Source organism: Helicoverpa zea, chromosome 30, assembly GCF_022581195.2.
Source record: "Helicoverpa zea isolate HzStark_Cry1AcR chromosome 30, ilHelZeax1.1, whole genome shotgun sequence".
Classification (NCBI taxonomy): Eukaryota; Metazoa; Arthropoda; class Insecta; order Lepidoptera; family Noctuidae; genus Helicoverpa; species Helicoverpa zea.
The window spans coordinates 6065564-6085928 of record NC_061481.1 but is presented as its reverse complement, the minus strand read 5'-3'; the positions used below and the strand labels follow the sequence as shown (position 1 = coordinate 6085928).

Below are 20365 nucleotides of genomic sequence, written 5' to 3'. Positions count from 1 at the left end.
TAGAAAAATAACACAGCGCCCTCTATGAACACAGATTGTCAACTGAGTTTCTCGTTTCCACCGCTAGATGTCACTTATACAAAAAACAATCTTCTCTCACATAGAACCGTGTCACATTTAAATTCCATATTGCCTATTATTTAAACACAACTATACCATATAATATAAGTATTTACAACAGTTTATTTTTTATTTTAATAATAATAATCATTATTTTTATTAAAAAACATTGAGTTTTTTAAATTTATTTTTTCTTAAACAAAAAGAGAAAAAACGGGCAGTATCTTTTTAAACAGTCTTTTTTGTCGAAATTAAAAATTTAAAAACGAAATACTTTGGCTGTTCAAGTCTCTGTGGGTCGGGTAAAGAAAATTACAATTTCTTTTTAGTCATTTTCTTTAGATTTTGCTTTTTGCAACTGATTTTGTTCCTCACATATTTGTTTGAAAACCAGCTTTAATAAAATTGCTTAAAACCAATATCATTTAATAACACATTGTAACCAATGTAGTCTAATCTCACAAGGTTTCAGTAAAGGTGCATTTCGGACCCGAGCGTTAAGTCGCGTGCGGCCGACTACGGAAGGCTCGATACCTACAGTTTACTATTGGCACAGGAGTCGATCGGCGGCAGCACGCGACAGGCATGGGGATCGGAATGTCACCTTAAGAAAAACCTCATTTGTCATATTTTGAATTTAGAACATTTTTTTTTTTCTTTTTGGTGCACAATTCTATGTACCTATTATTGTTTTTTGTATTTTTGCAAATAGTTCCTAATCGATGTTTCCAGAATTTTTGGAACACAAATCAGTTGCAACCTCATACTTTTTTTCGGAAACAAAATATTTAAAACTACTTAAAACAACTAAATTATTGCAGTTTGATGCATGTACAGTCACTTGTCGAGTTTAATATCATTATAATTTAAATTTAAATATTACAATTAACAGAAAAACATTAAAGCCTCTATACATTTGAGACATTCATTTAGATTTTATTATTAAAAAATACTTAACTAATTTTATAACTTACACCATAAATTTTATCTAAACCGGTTCAGCCGTTTTCGAGTTAAGAGGAAACACATTCAAACTACACAACTTTATGAATGAGTTTTTTACGCTGTAACGGTAAAATGGCTGAACAGATTCGGATGGGATTTGGTATGGAGAGTGAATGAATAAAATGAGTTAAGTATTTTTTTATAATAAAATTATTAATTATCATTAATATCTAGTTTCTAATTTAGACAAGGTCCTGCTATGATTTTCTTTACTTTAGATAAATCACAATATTAATTAAATACATATGTTTCTGAACTTTTAAAGAAGATAATATATAAGATCTTTTACATATTATAAATTATGCATGTTTGCATGTATTTTTTTTTTCAATATTCTTCTCCGCATAAGGAAGAATTTCAATGAAGAATAATTTTGAAATGACATAATAATATATACTTTCATTGGGCTATATATTTTTTCGAGAATAGAGTCCTTTTCCCAACTATTTTGGAAAAACATCAACATAGTTGGGAAAAGGCTCAGGAGATGGTATATAAATATATGTATTCATATTATAGGTCGAACAAAAAATGATTTTTATACACATTACAGACAGATTCATACTTACATACAAGTTAAAAATAAAATCGTAAGAATAGAAATTTTAGTTGTAATATATTTTTTACTAACTTCACTTAAAACATTTATCCTTCATATATACCCTTTCGAACTTGACCGTTTTGAAATTCATACATTTTTATAGATTTTATGAATAATTCTTATTACAACAATGAGTATTATCAATTCCGGCACACTAGTGCCGTTGTAGAGTTGAACCGTTTCCAATAATCTATCTCGTCATTTGCTTACTAAAGATAGAATTTAGAAATTAGCTCCATACAAGTAGGGCTACGATCTCCAATTTCACCAAACCCGGACAAAAATTCAAAAAAAACCCGGATATTTTTTGTAAATCGCATATTTTTCGCGGACAAAGTCGAAAACAAAACAAGACATTATTTTTATCCATTTACTATTACCATAATACTTAAATTCAATGAGGTGCTTCCTTTCATGAAGTGTCCGGGTTTTCCCCGGACACTTCCTGAAACCCTGCACGGGCGGCTACCGGACGGGCTCCAAACTAGGACAAATCCGGGGAAACCCGGACGGATAGCAGCCCTACATACAAGTAATGACAAATTTCTATCTTCATTAGGCAAAACAACAGATAGATTCAATGTTGGGATCGGTAGTAAAGGAGTCATGTTCCTTTTTAAGAACATTAGGAGTCAAGTTGCTTTGTTTATAAGAAGTACTGTTCCTTATTTTGAACAAAATGAATGTTCCTTTTTATAATAAGGACAATAGGAGCCGTGTGTCCCTTTGTAAGGATTATAGGAGACATGTTTACTTTGCTAGGACAAGAGGAGTCATGTTCCCTTCTTAGGACAAAGGGAGTGATGTTTTCTTGATAGAACTAAAGAAGTAGCGTTCCTTAATTAGTTGATGTTTCTTTACGCGCCGTGAACGATACAATTGAGCGAATCCCTTTCACTGATGTCTGAAAAATAAAATACATTAAAGTTTATTTTAAAAATATTAGTAAAGTTATAATTGATACTAGTGCTTACGTAAGTCGAAAAGAACAGGGTTGCTAAAAATCGGTCAAGTGCGAGTCGGACTCGCGCACGAAGGGTTCCGTACCATTATTTAAAATGAGCAAAAATCACGTTTGTGAGCCTCCAAAATATTTATTTAATACTAGTTCTAAGTATTTGTTATTATAGTGGCAACAGAAATACATCATCTGTGAAAATGTCAACTCTCTAACTATGACGGTTCATGAGATACAGCCTGGTGACAGACGAACGGACGGACAGAAGAGCGAAAACAATAGGGTCCCGTTTTACCCTTTGGGTACGGAACCCTAAAAAGAAGTATCTAAAATAGTAAAACGTACCTTTTTCTTGGATCCGTTGAGATAGTCCTTGTACATCTCGGAGCGCAGGTACCGCGAGTAACTGTCAGACTTCATCAGATGATACACATGTGCCTAAACATAATATATTATTTATTCATATCAATAAGAGAATATTGTATGTTTGTACTTTTGTTCCGGTTAATGTCCGGAAAAACTTGACAATTTTTGATTAAAATCTTGCTGAAAGACGATGTTACTAAGAAAAATCCACTGTAAAAGATATTGTGTTACTAGCTTCCGCCAGCGGCTTCGCCCGCGTGGTGTGTTGATAAAAAATAGCCTATGTGTTAATCCAGGGTATCACCTATCTACATACCAAATTTCAATCAAATCGGTCCAGCCGTTTTTGCGTGATTGAATAACAAACATACATCCATACATTCTCACAAACTTTCACATTTATAATATAAGTAGGATGTACACAAAAAATAATATGATAGGGACGCATTATTTTAACTGACTTTAAAAAAGAAAAATTAAAACCCTCACTGTCTGACAACCAGTCTTACCAAGGGGTTTCCCGGTTAACCCGGGGTAAACCAGTATCGGGTTGCCCGGGTAACTGGGTTGAGGTGGTCAGATAGGTGGTAGTCGCTCCTTGTGGCACACAGGTACTCAGCTGCATCCGGTGAGACTGGAAGCCGACCACAACATAGTTGGGAAGGCTCGGCAGATGATGATGTTGGTTTTATATGTATATGTCACCGTAAGATTACAAACATCGTTAGATTACAATCTATCTCGAGAGATTGTAAACTGTCGAATTATTGTGAACCGTAACATCTGATTGCAATTTAACGCATTATTTTTCGCTATATTATAATCTATCAATGTAAAGCGGTCAAATTGTCAACTGGCGCAGAACGGAATGCATCTTGCGCGCTGATTGGTAGAACGTAATGTGCCCCCGCGCCGCTCCGGCTTTCGCCATTTTGTTTGTTTATTTCGTTTGTTGTCGATTGTGTAAACAACTGTGTTTTCGTGATTATAAATTGATTTTCTGTTGAAAATAACTTATATCTTTATTTTATTTATCTTCAGAATTAGTTATATAAAAGTGTTGAGGATGTAAAATTTATCTGTGATTAACCAAAGTAAAGCAGTTTGAACGATAAACCAACATGGGAACAGAACGGCTGGTCGTGATTGGTCGATCTTACAAAAAGACTGACCAATGAGGGAGAGCTTTCGGACAGTTGACAATTTCTCATCGATAGATTATAATATAGCGAAAAATAATGCGTTAAATTGCAATCAGATGTTACGGTTCACAATAATTCGACTGTATCACGGAATCCCGAAGTTCAAAATGCCGAAGTACTGAAGCCATAAAGTACACAAGATCGATGCACGTGACTTAGAATGTACGCTACATCGAAGTACTGAATTGCGAATGTTCATGATACCGATGTACGGAATATCGAAAGTTTGTTATAGCGAAGTACGTGATTGCGATTGTTCTGAATCCCGATGTACGGAATATCGAAAGTTTGTGACACCGAAGTACCTAATATCGAAGGGTTTAAAATCACGGAATCTGCGGTAATTGGTAATATCAACCGGAAATGCTTTAAATATCGTATTTTGATCAATTTCCAGTAAAAAATGCATTGCTTTAATGTACTTGTGTTAAATCTACGAGATCTTATGTTGTTATTCCACGACTTTGTTTTCGATTTCTGTCGTGGTTCACATTTATTCATCATTATTTGCCGAGCCTTTCCCAACAACCACCCACCCACCTAACATTGTATTGAGGTCTGCATTATATATTATATACACTTTTTGTTTTCAGCATTGTATTGGGGCCAGGGGAGCATCAATGTTTTACAAGGAGCGACAACATAAGATCTCGTAGACCGACCCCAACATTGTTGTTGGGGAAAGGCTAGGCTCAATATAATGCAGACCTCAATACAATGTTAGGTGGGTGGGTGGTTGTTGGGAAAGGCTCGGCAAATAATGATGAATAAATGTGAACCACGACAGAAATCGAAAACAAAGTCGTGGAATAACAACATAAGATCTCGTAGATTTAACACAAGTACATTAAAGCAATGCATTTTTTACTGGAAATTGATCAAAATACGATATTTAAAGCATTTCCGGTTGATATTACCAATTACCGCAGATTCCGTGATTTTAAACCCTTCGATATTAGGTACTTCGGTGTCACAAACTTTCGATATTCCGTACATCGGGATTCAGAACAATCGCAATCACGTACTTCGCTATAACAAACTTTCGATATTCCGTACATCGGTATCATGAACATTCGCAATTCAGTACTTCGATGTAGCGTACATTCTAAGTCACGTGCATCGATCTTGTGTACTTTATGGCTTCAGTACTTCGGCATTTTGAACTTCGAGATTCCGTGATACAGTCCAATAATTCGACCGTTTACAATTTCTCGAGATAGATTGTAATCTAACGATGTTTGCAATCTTACGGTGACATATATAGTACAGTCAACTTCAGGTCAGTGGTAACAGTTTTATAGGAAAATCGTACTTATTACTATTGAGTTAAGGTGCTTGACAGTTACCACTGATGTGCGGTCTACTGTACATACCTGAGCTTGATCGAAGCAGTATCTGTCGGCGGTGCCTGATTCCACCTTCTGTCGAGTTAATTCCCTGAAATAATATAAAAATTTAGATTCAAGTTCACTGTCAAAATCAGTTTCTTAAAACCACCGAATTATAGTATGTTTTACTCGTTTTGTAAGGATATAAGAACAAATTCTGTAACTCAAGGTTGATTGACAAACAAATAAGTACGTTGCGCTTAATCAGCGAATAGTTTTAAGTACTTTTGTGTTGTATGGTTATATGGCAATAAAAAATTAACAGGTCTTTGAATACACCACCCGTATGGAGATATTACAGAGTCTCTTGAGGTCCTACTTCCCGTTCATGGATAAAAAGTACCTTATATTAGTGTTTCTTAAACTTTTTGCATTCACGGACAACTTTCACAGTTCAAACAATTCCACGGATTTTTGGTGGGATATAAGTATTAAAAGTCGTGGTGGCCTAGTGGGTAAAAGAACCAACCTCTCGAGTATGAGGGCGTGGGTTCGATTCCAGGTCAGGTAAGTACCAATGCAACTTTTCTAAGTTTGTATGTACTTTCTAAGTATATCTTAGACACCAATGGCTGATATAAAGGTGAAGGAAAACATCTTGAGGAAACCTGGACTATAAAGTCTGTAATCAGCAACCCGCATTGAGCAAGCGTGGTGATTAACGCTCAATCCTTCTCCGTGTGAGAGGAGGCCGCAGCCCAGCAGTGGGACTATAAAAAGGCTGTAACAGTATAAGTATTAATGTACCTGCTAGCAGCATCGATATTGATAGGCGACGGTGCATCGGCCGCGAGGTACTCCTTCCAAATCTCCTTGGCTCGTGTCGACACGCGACGGATGGGCAAAGCTTTCAGCTCCTGCACTGACAGCCAGAATCTAGGAACAGAAATAAACATTTCATATTAAAATCAAAAGAATGGGAAGTGGGAAGACTCAAAAGATCGAGAGGTGTGGAGACAAAATGGGGAGGCATTTGCCCAGCAGTGGGAAAATACCGGCTAAGAAAAAAAAAATAAGATCAAATGAATCTCTACTAATATTATAAATGCGAAAGTAACTCTATCTGTCTGTCTTTTCTTAACACCTGAACTACTGAACTGATTTGTGTGAAATTTGGTACAGACATAGGTTGGAACTTGACAAAGGACACAGGATAGATTTTATTAAAAAAAAAAAAAACTTTCGGACATCAGCGCCATCTATTGGTCAAACCAAAAATCTGCCGGAAGTCACTATACCACGAACGAAGTCGCGGGCAATAGGTAGTTCTAAATAAATAAATAGAAATAAAATTGTTTTATTTCAGTCTTTCAAGGACCCTTCAAATGTCCATGTATTATTTTGTAATAAAGGGTCTGTGAAATCATATATTGGTCGATCAAATTCCCTTCACGGTCGATGTCCCCAACTTTCCACTGCTCGCGTCCCCTCACTAACCTTGTCACATCCCCCATGTCTCACCGTCCTCCTATTCATTTAACCACATAATTTCCTCTCCATGTCCCCATATACGCCTATAGCCCCCGTTGTGTCGGATTGTCGTCCCATCGCGCCATGAGAGTGAAGGAATAGTGAGTGCACCTGTGTCCAAGCGAATGCTCGTGCACTATAACATGTCCTGCGCAGCTGGTTGATCTCCTTAAAATGAGAACAGCCGCCGTAGCCGAAATCGGCCGTGGACGCCATAATCATTTATTATAGCCCCCGTCGCAATCCTACACAGTCCTCGTACAATTCCCCATACTCCTGCCAGGCATCGTCGTCCACAACGCCCTCTCTTCCCCATTGCCCGCGTCAATCCCCTATCCTTTCCATCACCCCCATTTCCCCCTCCTCCGCGGCCAGCGTATTTTTTAGGGTTCCGTACCCCACCCAAACCGTACCCAAAGGATAAAACGGGACCCTATTGTTTTCGCTCCTTTGTCCGTCCGTCCGTCCGTCTGTCACCAGGCTGTATCTCATGAGTGATAGTTAGAGAGCTGAAATTTTCACAGATGATGTATTTCTGTTGCCGCTATAACAACAAATACTGTAAACTAGAATTAAACACATATTTTTGGGGGGCTCCCATACAACAAACGTGATTTTTTTTGCTCATTTTCTAAATATTGGTACGGAACCCTTCGTGCGCGAGTCCGACTCGCACTTGGCTGCTTTTTTTATCTAGATATACAGCTATGGTTATCGGCACGAATCTTGAGCTCTGACCTTCACCTGCGCAGAAGTAATTTATTGGGTCCCTTTGGTGGTATGAAGTGAGGCGCGGGGGCGGGGTAAAGCGGTGATTGGCCCGCAGCGCATCGCGTCATAGCCGTCACTCGGGATTGGTTCGTTGCTAATAAATCACTTCTGCGCAGAAGTAGGTCAGAGCTCAAGATTCGTGCCGATAACTATACAGTACTAACTTGAGGTTCTCCCCGCTGAACTCCTTGCTGAGGAACTTGGCGAAGTGGTCGCGGCCGGCGTGGTCTTGTAGCAGCTCGCGCAGGGAGAACGACCAGCGCCGGACGCGGCGAAGCGGCAGTGGCTCCTTACTGTAACACAGACAAACATAATATTAATTTAGGGCCTGGATAAATGATTCACCCTTGTTTGGTCGAACAACGTTTCGTCGAAAATCACTTCGCCGAATTTTAGTTGCAAAAAAGTCATCTATACTAATATTATAAAGCTGAAGAGTTTGTTTGTTTGTTTGAACGCGCTAATCTCAGGAACTACTGGTCCTATTTGAAAATTTCTTTCACCATTAGAAAGCTATATTATCTGCGAGTAACATAGGCTATATTGTATCCCGGTACGGGCAGTAGTTACCACGGGACGCGGGTGAAACCGCGGGGAAACAGCTAGTCGTCTATAAACTAACATTGTTTCTTCACCTATCAAATTAACGCCACGCCGTATTTAACCTAACCTAACCAAACCTATCATAAAAAAAAACCTGACCTAACAATATTCGATAAAATACATATTATACCATCAAAACATTACATCAAACCTTTTGATCATTAGCGCAAATGTTGTTATAGCAAATCAATATTCGACGAACTGAAAATTCGGTCGAACGATGTTATACAAAGTAATGATTTTCTTAAACATTGTTCGATGTAGTAATATTATACCAAACGTTGTTCGACCAAATAAGGGTGAACCTGGATAAAATCCAAAATATGACTCATAAACAATAGCTTTGAAGTTAAGCATATATCGGGTGTGTCGTTCATAGTCACATTAAATTCTATCACATGTACTTCATGATATTCTATAGCGAATTGTAAAAAAAATAAAATAATCCATTCAGTGGTTTAGCCACAGGAGTCATTTCTCGTTTTTATAATTTACAACATCATGTGTAAAGCAGAGATAAAGTTAGGAGTATCGAATGTTTTGATCAGTTGACAGCTGTCAGTTTTCAAGGAAGAATTTCAGTTGTTTGTAATGACTGACTTTTATATGGTGTTCTAATTTTCGCACATTTTTATTCTATTTACTTTGTTTGAAAAATGCATTTTTTTATTTTTACGTATTTTTTTTTTATCTTTGTGTGAATCGACATATATTAACCAGTATATTAACGCATTTCATTTAATGTGATTATGAACGACACCCCCGATATAATATAGTGTAAGCATACCACTGTTTCTCCTGGTCCCACATGTCGGTGGTGTCGCTGGTCCAGGGGTTGGGCCACTCGGGCGCCGTCAGGAACGCGTCGTATTCCGCGTATTGCTCGCAGTACGCTATGAACCTGGAATTAAAACAAATAAATTTAGATTTTATTAGGGTTTGGAATATTAATAAATTGAAAATTCGTTTTTAGGGGTTCAGTCACTATTGTCACCCCGTTGCCACCGCAGACGGGGTAGGCCCCGGAAGAAATGGCGTAACGAACTGGACGCCTACTGTCGGGACTGGTGGACTCGATCGAGGGATCGAGAAGTGTGGAAGCGGGATGGGGAGGCCTTTGCCCAGCAGTGGGACATTATGGGCTAGTAATAAATAAAATAATAGGGGTTCACTACTAAAATTATTTAACAGAACCTTATTACTAAGACTAGTAAGTCTGTCTGCAAGAGGCAGAACGAGCCCTCGAAAAAAATTTGCGAGACACACTGATCTGATCGTGGCAGTCGTTACGGGTAGTCAGAAGCCAGTAAGTCTGACACCAGTCTAACCAAAGGGTATCGGGTTGCCCGGGTAACTGGGTTGAGGAGGTCAGATAGGCAGTCGCTCCTTGTGGCACACAGGTACTCAGCTGCATCCGGTTAGACTGGAAGCCGACCCCAACATAGTTGGGAAAAAAGCTCGGAGGATGATGAAGCTACTGTTAAACTCTCCAACTTCTTTAAGCTGTGCCCTAGGGTCAATATTCTCTCATAAAATGGCTCAATCTGCTGCTCTACCGTGGCCGTAATAACACACTGGCCAGGCTGTTAACTAAGCGGCTAGGCGGATACTCACATGTCAGCCACTTTGCTGACTCGCACGTTGCGCCTCTCGAGCCTGGCTCGCAGCATGGCCACCTGTCGCTTGGCTGCTTCTATCTGCTGCTCTACAGTGGCCGGGGGTTTGACTCCCGACTCGGGTAAACACGTCACTGTGATCTCGGGTTGGGATGTTTCTCCTGTAAGGGAAAAAATTACCATTTTCAAAATAGGAGTTTTTTTGGGTTCCGTAACCAGAGGGTAAAACGGGATCCTATTGGTTGTGTGACCTTACCATATAGACCAAATGGCAGACCAATTGCAAACCAATCGAATGTCATTGGAATACGATTGGTCTTTTATTAGTAGCAGAATGCCCGATATGGTTAAAACTGCTACTGCGATTCAATTTCTATTCAATTTTGACATTATTAACTTAGGAGAATCGGACTCCTGGATTATTTTGTTATCGTGTAAGGAGTATAGTTACCGTTCTCCTTGATGCTGTGGTCTGTAGTTTTCTTTTGTATTTCCTCTTCACTCTCTTGAGGGTTTGTGATCGTCACTATTGGGTTATTCTGAAAACATACATATAATATTCATTTTGTGTATAAAAAAAATATTTAAATCATCTTCATCTCCCGAGCCTTTTCCCAACTATGTTGGGGTCGGCTTCCAGTCTAACCGGATGCAGCTGAGTACCAAGTGTGCCACAAGGAGCGACTGCCTATCTGACCTCCTCAACCCAGTTACCCGGGCAACCCGATACCCCTTGGTTAGACTGGCGTCAGACTTACTGGCTTCTGATTACCCGTAACGATTGCCATGGATGTTCAAATGAAAGTCGGGACTTAGACTGTATCTGGTACTCAGTTGCATTCGGTTAGACAGGAAGCTGACCCCAACATACTTAGGAAAAGGCTAGGCCGATGATGATGATGATATATTTTTGAAGTGAAAACACTGAGGAATAATTAGAGACATTACTTTTTAACCCTGTCACATTGATATACAAAAACCCAAGATGCACAGTCTCGAATAAAAGTTACGCTCGAAAGTGTCCTCAAACACTAATTCTGCCTCTTTCTATGAGGTACAAGCATACGTTATTGCAAGTTCAACTTTACGCGAATCGTTTGAAGTCGTTTTTACAACTGTAGTTAAAGCAATTAAATGTTAAGACCGAAGTGGTCGGCTAGGACAAAGCAAATGAGCGCACAATTTTGAATATTGCGCTCATTTTGTGAGGATGTTTATGAGTCGTTGAGTGTGCATCTTGGGTTTTTACAAGCTTTTATTTAACTTGCAATGTACGTATGTCTGTAACTATGTGTGTTCGGGCGGAATTTTACAACTCAAATTTAAGGCACTTGCCCTCAACCGATTGAGCTGAAATTTTGCGTACATGTTTAGTTTGGATGACAATGCATGTTAAGCTATGTGACGTCATCCTAAATCCAAAATGGCTAAATATACAAGATGGCGGACTAGTTATTTGTATGTCAATGCCCTGTCATCATGCCTATTCACGTGACTGATAGATTTCAAAGACAGAAAGTCTATAAGACGTGCGATGTACGATGTTCAGGGGAGCGGCTAGCCGGATAGTTTACCTTGAGGTTATGCTGCAGAATGAGCTCCTGGCATTGGCGTAGCCTCTTCGCTTTGAGTGCGTTGATGCGGGACAGCTTCTTGGGGTCCATCTCAGTGGTGTTCACACAGCCCGGCTGGAAATATACAGATAAAAACAATGCTTGAAAAATCCTTACTGATATTATAAATGCCAAAGTTACTTTTTCCGTCGTGTTTTCGACATAAAAAAGATAAAAACAGGTAAATTTTCTCTTTATTACTTTAGCTATCTGACAGTAAACACCCATCAACATTGCTCTTGTAATCTCAGAGACTATCATATTACAGACAGACAGACAAAAAGTGAATACAATAATGATGCATCATACATAGTAAATTCACTGCAATAATATTTATTTTTTATATGTCTAAAAGCCCACGGGACTGCGGAGTCGCGGATTCTCGGAGGGCGAATTTGAGGCCGAAGCCAAAACTCTTTTGTTATTTTTTTTTATTATCACTCAAATCTAAAATGAATAAAGGTCAACGATGGCATGGAAATGCACATTAAAAGCAAAGATAAATAAAAGATGAAGGTATCTCACCATCGGTCGGTGAACATCCCAGAATGCTCTCTCCTGACTGTCCAACACTTTGCGTTCTAGCTTGTCGCGTTTCTTATCCACCTGCGAACAGAGTAATCATGTATTTTAGACTCTGGTGATATTAAAAAAAAAACGGTTAAGTGCGAATCGGACTCATGCACGAAGGGTTCCGTACCATTATTTAAAATGAACAAAAAAATCACGTTTATTGTATGGGAGCCCCCCAAAATAATTATTCTATTCTAGTTTTCAATATTTGCTGTTATAGCGGCAACAGAAATACATCATCTGTGAAAATGTCAACTCTCTAACTATCACGGTTCATGAGATACAGCCTGGTGACAGACGGACGGACGGACAGAAGAGCGAAAACAATAGGGTCCCGTTTTACCCTTTGGGTACGGAAGTTGAAAATAAGTTCAGAATGTTTAAAAACTTTTTTATTCGAAAAAATATTTGATATTTTATTAGTGAACACGCTTATGTTTATTATATTCACTTGTAACTATGTATGTAAGAAAATCTATGAATCTTAATTTGCCCCACTTCCCGGTCTTTAATTAGGATGAAATTATACACACGCTCTGAGTTCTGATGACAATACATGACTAGCTAAGGAACGTCATTACAAATCCAATATGGCGGCCTCCCCAAAATGGCGGACTGGCTATTTAAAATCCACCCCCGTGATATGGGTATCAAATGAAAGGGTTTGTTGGTGGGATAACAAAAAAAAGCATTAAATAAAATAATAGTTAAAAAAAACTAAAAAACACGCTTTAAAAAAATACAAAGTAACTCGGACATTTAGTTTGATGAAAGTAAGCGTGGAGCGTTTATGTAATTTTCACTCTTTTAGTTTTTTTAACTATTATTTTTTTTATCTTGCAACCCCGGGGTCCTACGACTCCGGGATTTCAGAACCTCACTACTAACGGACCTTGCAGTGCGGTTATCCTGGGATTATGTACATAGAGAGACTCCGCCTCGTAGTCTGCCAGCTCCAGCCGGGCTTTGTTCTGCATGATGCAGGGAAGCGCCTAGCCGGATAGTCATACCTTGCTCTGCGCCTCGGCCTGCATGAATATGAACTCCCACTTCCTGCTGAACATGTTCTGAAGGCGAGCGAGAGACTCCGCCTCGTAGTCTGCCAGCTCCAGCCGGGCTTTGTTCTGCATCGTTCGCTTGCAAAGATACACCGCTGGAAATAAAACAATTATAAGAATAAGAATTAATTATCAGCTACACAAGACTATCTATACTAATATTATAAACAGGAAAACTTTGTTTGTTTGTTTGTTTGGTTGTAATGGATAATCTCAAGAACTACTGGACCGATTTTAAATATTCTTTCACCATTAGAAAGCTATATTATCTGCGAGTAACATAGGCTATATTTTATCCCGGTACGGGCAGTAGCTCCCACGGGACGCGGGTGAAACCGTGGGAAAACGGCTAGTCCATCATAAAGTTAAGCAATGCTTGGCGAAGTCGGTCTTCGGATGGATGACGACCTTGTCTTGAAGGGTCTTCTGCAATTGTTTGAACATCTTTGGCAATCGTTACGGGAAAGTACCAAGAGATATTGGGATGCCCAGGTAACTGGGTTAAGGAGGTCAGATAGGCAGTCGCTCTATGCAAAATACTTGGATAGACAGATAGTCTTAGGCAGCCATACTCAAACTGCGGCCCACAGGACCTTTGTAATTGGCCACTTGGATCAGCACCGGGAACCAAGCATCAAGCGGTGACAATTTAATCCCAAATCGCTTTTCTCTGATTAGTCCTCAAACTGACAAGAAAAACAACCGGTTTAAAGTATTATACACTTACCATAGTCAGTGTTCTCCGGTTCCCATTGATTGGAGGGCCAAAAGTATGGAGTCTGGAACCTGGAACATCACATCACATTGTTTAATATTATATATCTTATCTTCTGTCGTCCTGTATGGATCGGAGTGTTGGGCATTGAAAAAGAGGGATGAGAAGAGGATGAGTGGTGTTACAAGAATGGATAAAGTGAGGAATGATTACATTAGAGGAAGTCTGACAGTAGTGCCAGTTACAGAAAAGATGAGAAATAGAAGATTGTCATGGTATGGGCAAGTATTGAGGAGGGATGACACGCATGCAACTAAGTGTGTCCTAAGTATGATTGTAGATGGATGGAGAGGAAGAGGAAGACCTAAGAAAAGATGGATGGATTGCCTGAAAGATGACATGAATAGGAAGGGAGTGAGTGTCAGTATGACGAGTGACAGGGGAAAATGGACGAGGATGACATATTGCGCCGACCCCAAATAAAATGGGGACTAGGGCAGGAGGAAGAAGAAGATATATTCTTGATGTGACCTATCTGCTATAAGTGTCATGAAAAGTGGTTCAGCAATTTTTTAGGTGTTCGGCACAGGTTTAGTCAGTCTGGAAAACTTAAGGTGAATAGAAGTCAGCCACGTTTCTAGGCTGACTAACTATACGACTCACTAACTGACTTCTTACTGACTTTCGATTGATTGTCTTTTTGACTGTCCAACCGAGTGTCTAAATTACTAGCTCACTAGCAGAGTGACCTAGTGAGTGTCTAACTGACTTCCGACTGACAGCCCAACAGAGTGTCCGACTGACCTTTACAGGTACAGGGGAACAGATACCCGTGTGCGGCGAGTAGGTGTGCCACGTGCAGCGCCTCCCACGTCTCCTCGAGGCTGAGGTGACGAGTCAGCCACGCTACTGACTGACTGACTATAGGACTCACTAACTGACTCCTGACTGGCTGTCTTACTGACTCTCGATTGACTGTCTTACCGACTGTTCAACCCAGTGTTTAAATAACTAGCTCACTGGCAGAGTGGCCGAGTGAGTGTCAAACTGACTAGCCGACTGAGTGTCAAACTGTCTAGCCAACTGAGTGTCAAACTGACTAGCCGACTGAGTGTCATATTGACTGGCCGACTGAGTGTCAAACTGTCTAACCGACTGAATGTCAAACTGTCTAGCCGACTGAGTGTCAAACTGACTAGCCGACTGAGTGTCAAACTGACTGGCCGACTGAGTGTCAAACTGTCTAGCCGACTGAGTGTCAAACTGTCTAGCAGACTGAGTGTCAAACTGACTAGCCAACTGAGTGTCAAACTGACTGGCCGACTGAGTTCAAACTGACTAGCCGACTGAGTATCAAACTGTCTAGCCGACTGAGTGTCAAACTGTCTAGCCGACTGAGTGTCAAACTGTTTAGCCGATTGTGTGCCAAACTGACTAGCCGACTGAGTATCAAACTGTCTAGCCGACTGAGTTTCAAACCGTCTAGCCGACTGAGTGTCAAACTGACTAGCCGACTGAGTGTCAAACTGACTAGCCGACTGAGTGTCAAACTGACTAGCCGACTGAGTGTCAAACTGACTGACCAACTGACCTGTAGTAAGTGTTGTCGTTCTTCACAGTGAGGCAGTGGTCGTCTATGGGGAACAGATACCCGTGTGCGGCGAGTAGGTGTGCCACGTGCAGCGCCTCCCACGTCTCCTCGAGGCTGAGATGACGAGTCAGCCACGCTACTAGGTCTGAGCCTGTGAATACCTGCGAAAGAAATACAGATTGTACAGTCAACTTCAAGTCAGTGGTTGGTTCAACAGTTTTATAGGAAAATCGTACTTATTACTATTGGGTTAAGGTGCATGACAGTTACCACTGATGTGCGGTCTACCGTACTACGCCCGTTATTGAAGTACAGCAGGTCAAGTTGTCAAGGAGTTTTGAAAATATATTTAAAAATTGTGACTTGTGTATGGTATAATTTCTTTACAACTTCTCGAGGCTGTTTTTTTATGAAACACGTTTTAAAACCAGCTTTCAACTTAAAAAAAAACACAACCAAATCGGTCTATACGTTTAAAAACTGCGGAGTCAAATGGAGGATAGGTACACACACACACATTATTATTATTTTTTTCTCTCGCTTTATTATTTATTTATTTATTTATAACACTTTTTGCACAAATAGTACAATGGCGGACTTAACGCCTTAGGCGTTTTCTCCCAGTCTACCTTTGGGTGGTGGGGAAATAGCAGTGGTAGGTGCAGCTTTTAATATAATCTACATGCAAAGAAGAATAAAAAATATATATACAAGCTGTTGATTTGCATCCGTGCACTGTTTCCACGATCAATATTTTTTGCCCTGGATTAGCTTCCTTTGATCTGTAACTTTTTTGTAATGGTCCTATCCAGGTAATTGTATTGGCTTATTCGTTATTATAATTGCGAAAGTGCACTGGCTTCTAAAATACAGGATTTTTCCTAGTTTAGCAGTCAGGGTCCTTATGCTCTGACGCATATTGCCATGATCCAAAAATGTTAAATTCGTGTTCTTTTTGGAAATAGTAAAGATTTTATTTTATTTATTTATTCTTACGGATGACGGCTGTTCCCTACATTCTATCTATCATCTATCTGTTGGTATCCGTCTCGTCTTTGTCACTGTGGCATGCAATTTGTATGAAATGATTTTTTCAAATAAATACCGTTCATACTTACTGAGGGTATTTTGGTCATGAAGCTCTTGACAGTGCGCACGGGTACGCCCGTGTTCTCGTCCTGCATCTTCTCTATGATGGCCTCCATCTGTAAGAGAACATATAACTTCTAATACATACACATCTATACTAATATTATAAAGAGGAAAACTTTGTTTGTTTGTTTGGTTGTAATGAATAGGCTCAAAAACTACTGGACCGTTTTTAAAAATTCTTTCACCATTCGAAAGCTACATTATCCACGAATAACATAGGCTATATTTTATCCCGGTACGGGCAGTAGTTACCACGGGACGCGGGTAAAACCGCGGGAAAACGGCTAGTCTACTATAATAAAAATAAGTCGGGTTTTCCTTCCTGACGCTATAACTCCAGAACGCACGAACCGATTTCCACGGTTCTGCATTCGTTGGAAAGGTCTTGGGCCCCGTGAGGTTTATAGCAAAGAAAATTCAGGAAAATATTCAACAGAAATGCGGGAAATCTTTTTTCACATACAGCGCCATCTCTGATAAACATGAAGTAATGTTACAAAAAAGTACTAGTGAATCATAAGTGGGTAGGGAATCATAGATACCCTGATGAATGAATGATTAGTACTTTCCCATCCGGTGCCGAAACGGAGTTCGCCGGGTTTGCTAGTAGTAGTAGTAATACATATCTAGTTCTTGCCAAACTTTATGTCGTCACAGAACATTGCGCAAATCGCGGCGTACAAAACAATCTTTACGGGCCACATGCGCGCATTATGTACTCTGAAATTAGCTGCGCATTGCCATTGCGATTTCGGCCTAGTGGGCAAAGAACAAAGCTCTCGAGCATGAGAGCGCGGGTTAGATTCCAGGTCAGGGAAATACAATGCAACTTTTCCAAGTTTGTATGTACTTTCTAATTATATCTTAGACACCAATGGCGGTGTTTCAGATGGCACGGTAATTATAGATCCCGGCTATCATTGAACATCTTTGGCAATCGTTACGGGTTGTCAGAAGCCAGTAAGTCTGGCACCAGTCTAACCAAGGGGTATCCGGGTAACTGGGTTGAGGGGGTCAGATAGGGCAGTCGCTCCTTGTACAGACTGGAAGCCGACCCCAACATAGCTGGGAAAAAGGCTCGGAGGATGAAGATGGATGCCATTGAGATTTCGAGATCTTTAATTATTTTGCGAATAGAGACTATATCAGCTAACATCAGTTAGTTTTATTTATCGACGCAGAGATGCGGGAGCAAACAAACAGACAACAATACATACATAAAAACTTTGTTGTACCTGTTCCGTTCCGTCGTGGGTAAAAATATGTAGAAGTAAATGTTAAAATGTTGTTTAATATGATTTTGTTCCCAGGTCCGTCTGTGCGACTGTCCCGGTCTGGTCTTCCCGTCTAAAGTGCCCCGCCCCATACAGATACTGATGGGGTCTTACCCTATCGCGCAGCTGAGGGAGCCATACACCGCTATCAGGTAAATATAAAGTGCCTTAACACACCAACCATGAGGATATTTATTACTAGCCGTTTTCCCGCAGTTTCCCCCGCGTCCCGTGGGAGCTACTGCCCGCATCGGGATAAAATATAGCCTATGCTATATTATCTGCGAGTAAGCAGATAATATATCTTTCTAATGGTGAAAGAATATTTAAAATCGGTCTAGTAGTTATTGAGTTTATCCATTACAACCAAACAAACAAAGTTTTCCTCTTTATAATATTAGTATAGATATAGGTTTCATACATTTTATTTGGCTACACATAATAAATTCAAAAGTCATCATTTATTCTAACTTGGCTGAAAAACAGCACTTTTTCAAATTTGTAAAACGTTCACCCCCAACGACTTTCTATGTGTTTTTGCTGGGCAATCGTTACGGGTTGTCAGAAGCCAGTAAGTCTGGCACCAGTCTAACCAAGGGGTATCCGGGTAACTGGGTTGAGGGGGTCAGATAGGGCAGTCGCTCCTTGTACAGACTGGAAGCCGACCCCAACATAGCTGGGAAAAAGGCTCGGAGGATGAAGATGGATGCCATTGAGATTTCGAGATCTTTAATTATTTTGCGAATAGAGACTATAATGAAATGAAATGAAATGAAATGAAATGAAATGAAATGAAATGAAATTTATTTATTTGCCAGAATATAGGTACAATATGATGGTCGATACAATAAAAAAAAAAAAAAATATGGTCTCACTATATTCGACTTATAATTAGTCATGCAAATATTTAAAGTTCTATAATCTTATAGCTAAAAAAGTACCTACAATCATTTTACATTAAAACTCTTTCTCCTCTAGGTACTCTTTGACTGTATAAAAACATTTATCAATAAGCCAATTTCTGAGGGACCTCTTAAATTTACTCATTGGTAGGTCTTTAATGCGAGATGGTAGCTTATTGTATATTCGAATGCACATTGGGTAACAATTTCTACGGTACAATTCGGTTCTCATAAATGGTAAATTTAATTTCTTTGGGAATCTACAGTTAAATGTGCAATCATCACCAAGTTTCTTAAACATATCTTCATACAATTTTGTAAATTTGCAAACTTCCTCTATATAAATGCATGCAAGTGTTAGAATTTTTAGCTGTTTGAAAAGCGGTTTGCATGATGTTAAATTATCCACATTACAAATAGCTCGAATACACCGTTTTTGTGAGACAAAAACTCTGCCAACATGCACCGAGTTTCCCCATATTAAAATGCCATATCTTAATACTGATGCGACATATGCATGGTAGGCTTGCATAGTCGCCTGTTTTGTGGAAACATGACCTAATCGCCACAAAGCATATGCAAATCTGTCGATTTTTCCGCACACTTTTTCCACATGACCGCTCCACGAACATCGTTCATCAAGAACCATTCCTAGAAAGGTGGTTTTGTCCGTTTTATTTAATGATTTGTTATTTAGTTTTAAGTTTAGGCTCGTTTTAGTTGCATCTTTATTGTAAAATTGTATGTAATTTGTTTTGTCTACATTAGGTTTTAAATTATTATTTTCCATCCACTTGGCTATTTCATTTATTGTACAGTTGATTTCATCCTCATAATTTTTCTCTAATTTAGGTATAGTTACCGATACATCGTCAGCAAAAAGTGTGCAGGTATAGTTGGTTACGTCTGGGAGATCATTTATATAAATAAGAAAAAGCAATGGTCCTAAAATGCTACCCTGCGGAACCCCGAATTTATTTTCAATTTGCGTGCTTTGGCACGTTGACCAATTTATATCGTGGCCCTTACTTTCTATTTCAACAAATTGTGATCTGTTTGTGAGATAGCTTTTAATCCAATTGTTAGCGTTACCACGTAATCCATATTTATCACATTTTTTTAATAGTAAGTCATGTGATACGAAGTCAAAAGCTTTTGACATATCAAAGAATACTACGGTGGTCGGTATTTTGTCATCTATATATTTGGTAACTTTGCTGATTAATGAGAATGCGGCGAGGGTAGTAGATTTACCTTTCTGAAAACCATTCTGTTCTTTTCTTAGTATTTGAAATTTATTTATGAAGTGTAGTATTCTTGAATGCATAACTTTCTCATAAACTTTGGAGATAATGGGAATCAAAGCGACCGGTCTGTAGTTTGAGGCATTCCTTTTATCACCTTTCTTATATATTGGCTTGATTACGGATATTTTTAGTCTATCTGG

At 39.3% G+C, this 20365-nt stretch overlaps 1 protein-coding gene across 1 annotated transcript in view; it reads right to left on the bottom strand.

The window, feature by feature from the left end:
- Nucleotides 1–378: 378 nt before the first annotated feature.
- LOC124644546 (regulator of G-protein signaling 7-like) overlaps nt 379–20365 on the bottom strand; it is a 31868-nt gene continuing 11881 nt past the window's right edge. The window contains exons 3-16 of the mRNA XM_047183987.1: nt 16709–16795; nt 15591–15751; nt 14012–14070; nt 13237–13379; nt 12179–12259; nt 11615–11728; nt 10492–10579; nt 10039–10201; nt 9212–9325; nt 7986–8114; nt 6328–6456; nt 5566–5629; nt 2970–3062; nt 379–2570 (exon numbers count right to left, since the gene is read on the bottom strand). Of these exons, the coding sequence (XP_047039943.1) occupies nt 2505–2570; nt 2970–3062; nt 5566–5629; nt 6328–6456; nt 7986–8114; nt 9212–9325; nt 10039–10201; nt 10492–10579; nt 11615–11728; nt 12179–12259; nt 13237–13379; nt 14012–14070; nt 15591–15751; nt 16709–16795 (1491 nt within the window). The 3' untranslated portion in view covers nt 379–2504. The remainder of the gene's footprint in view (nt 2571–2969; nt 3063–5565; nt 5630–6327; nt 6457–7985; nt 8115–9211; nt 9326–10038; nt 10202–10491; nt 10580–11614; nt 11729–12178; nt 12260–13236; nt 13380–14011; nt 14071–15590; nt 15752–16708; nt 16796–20365) is intronic.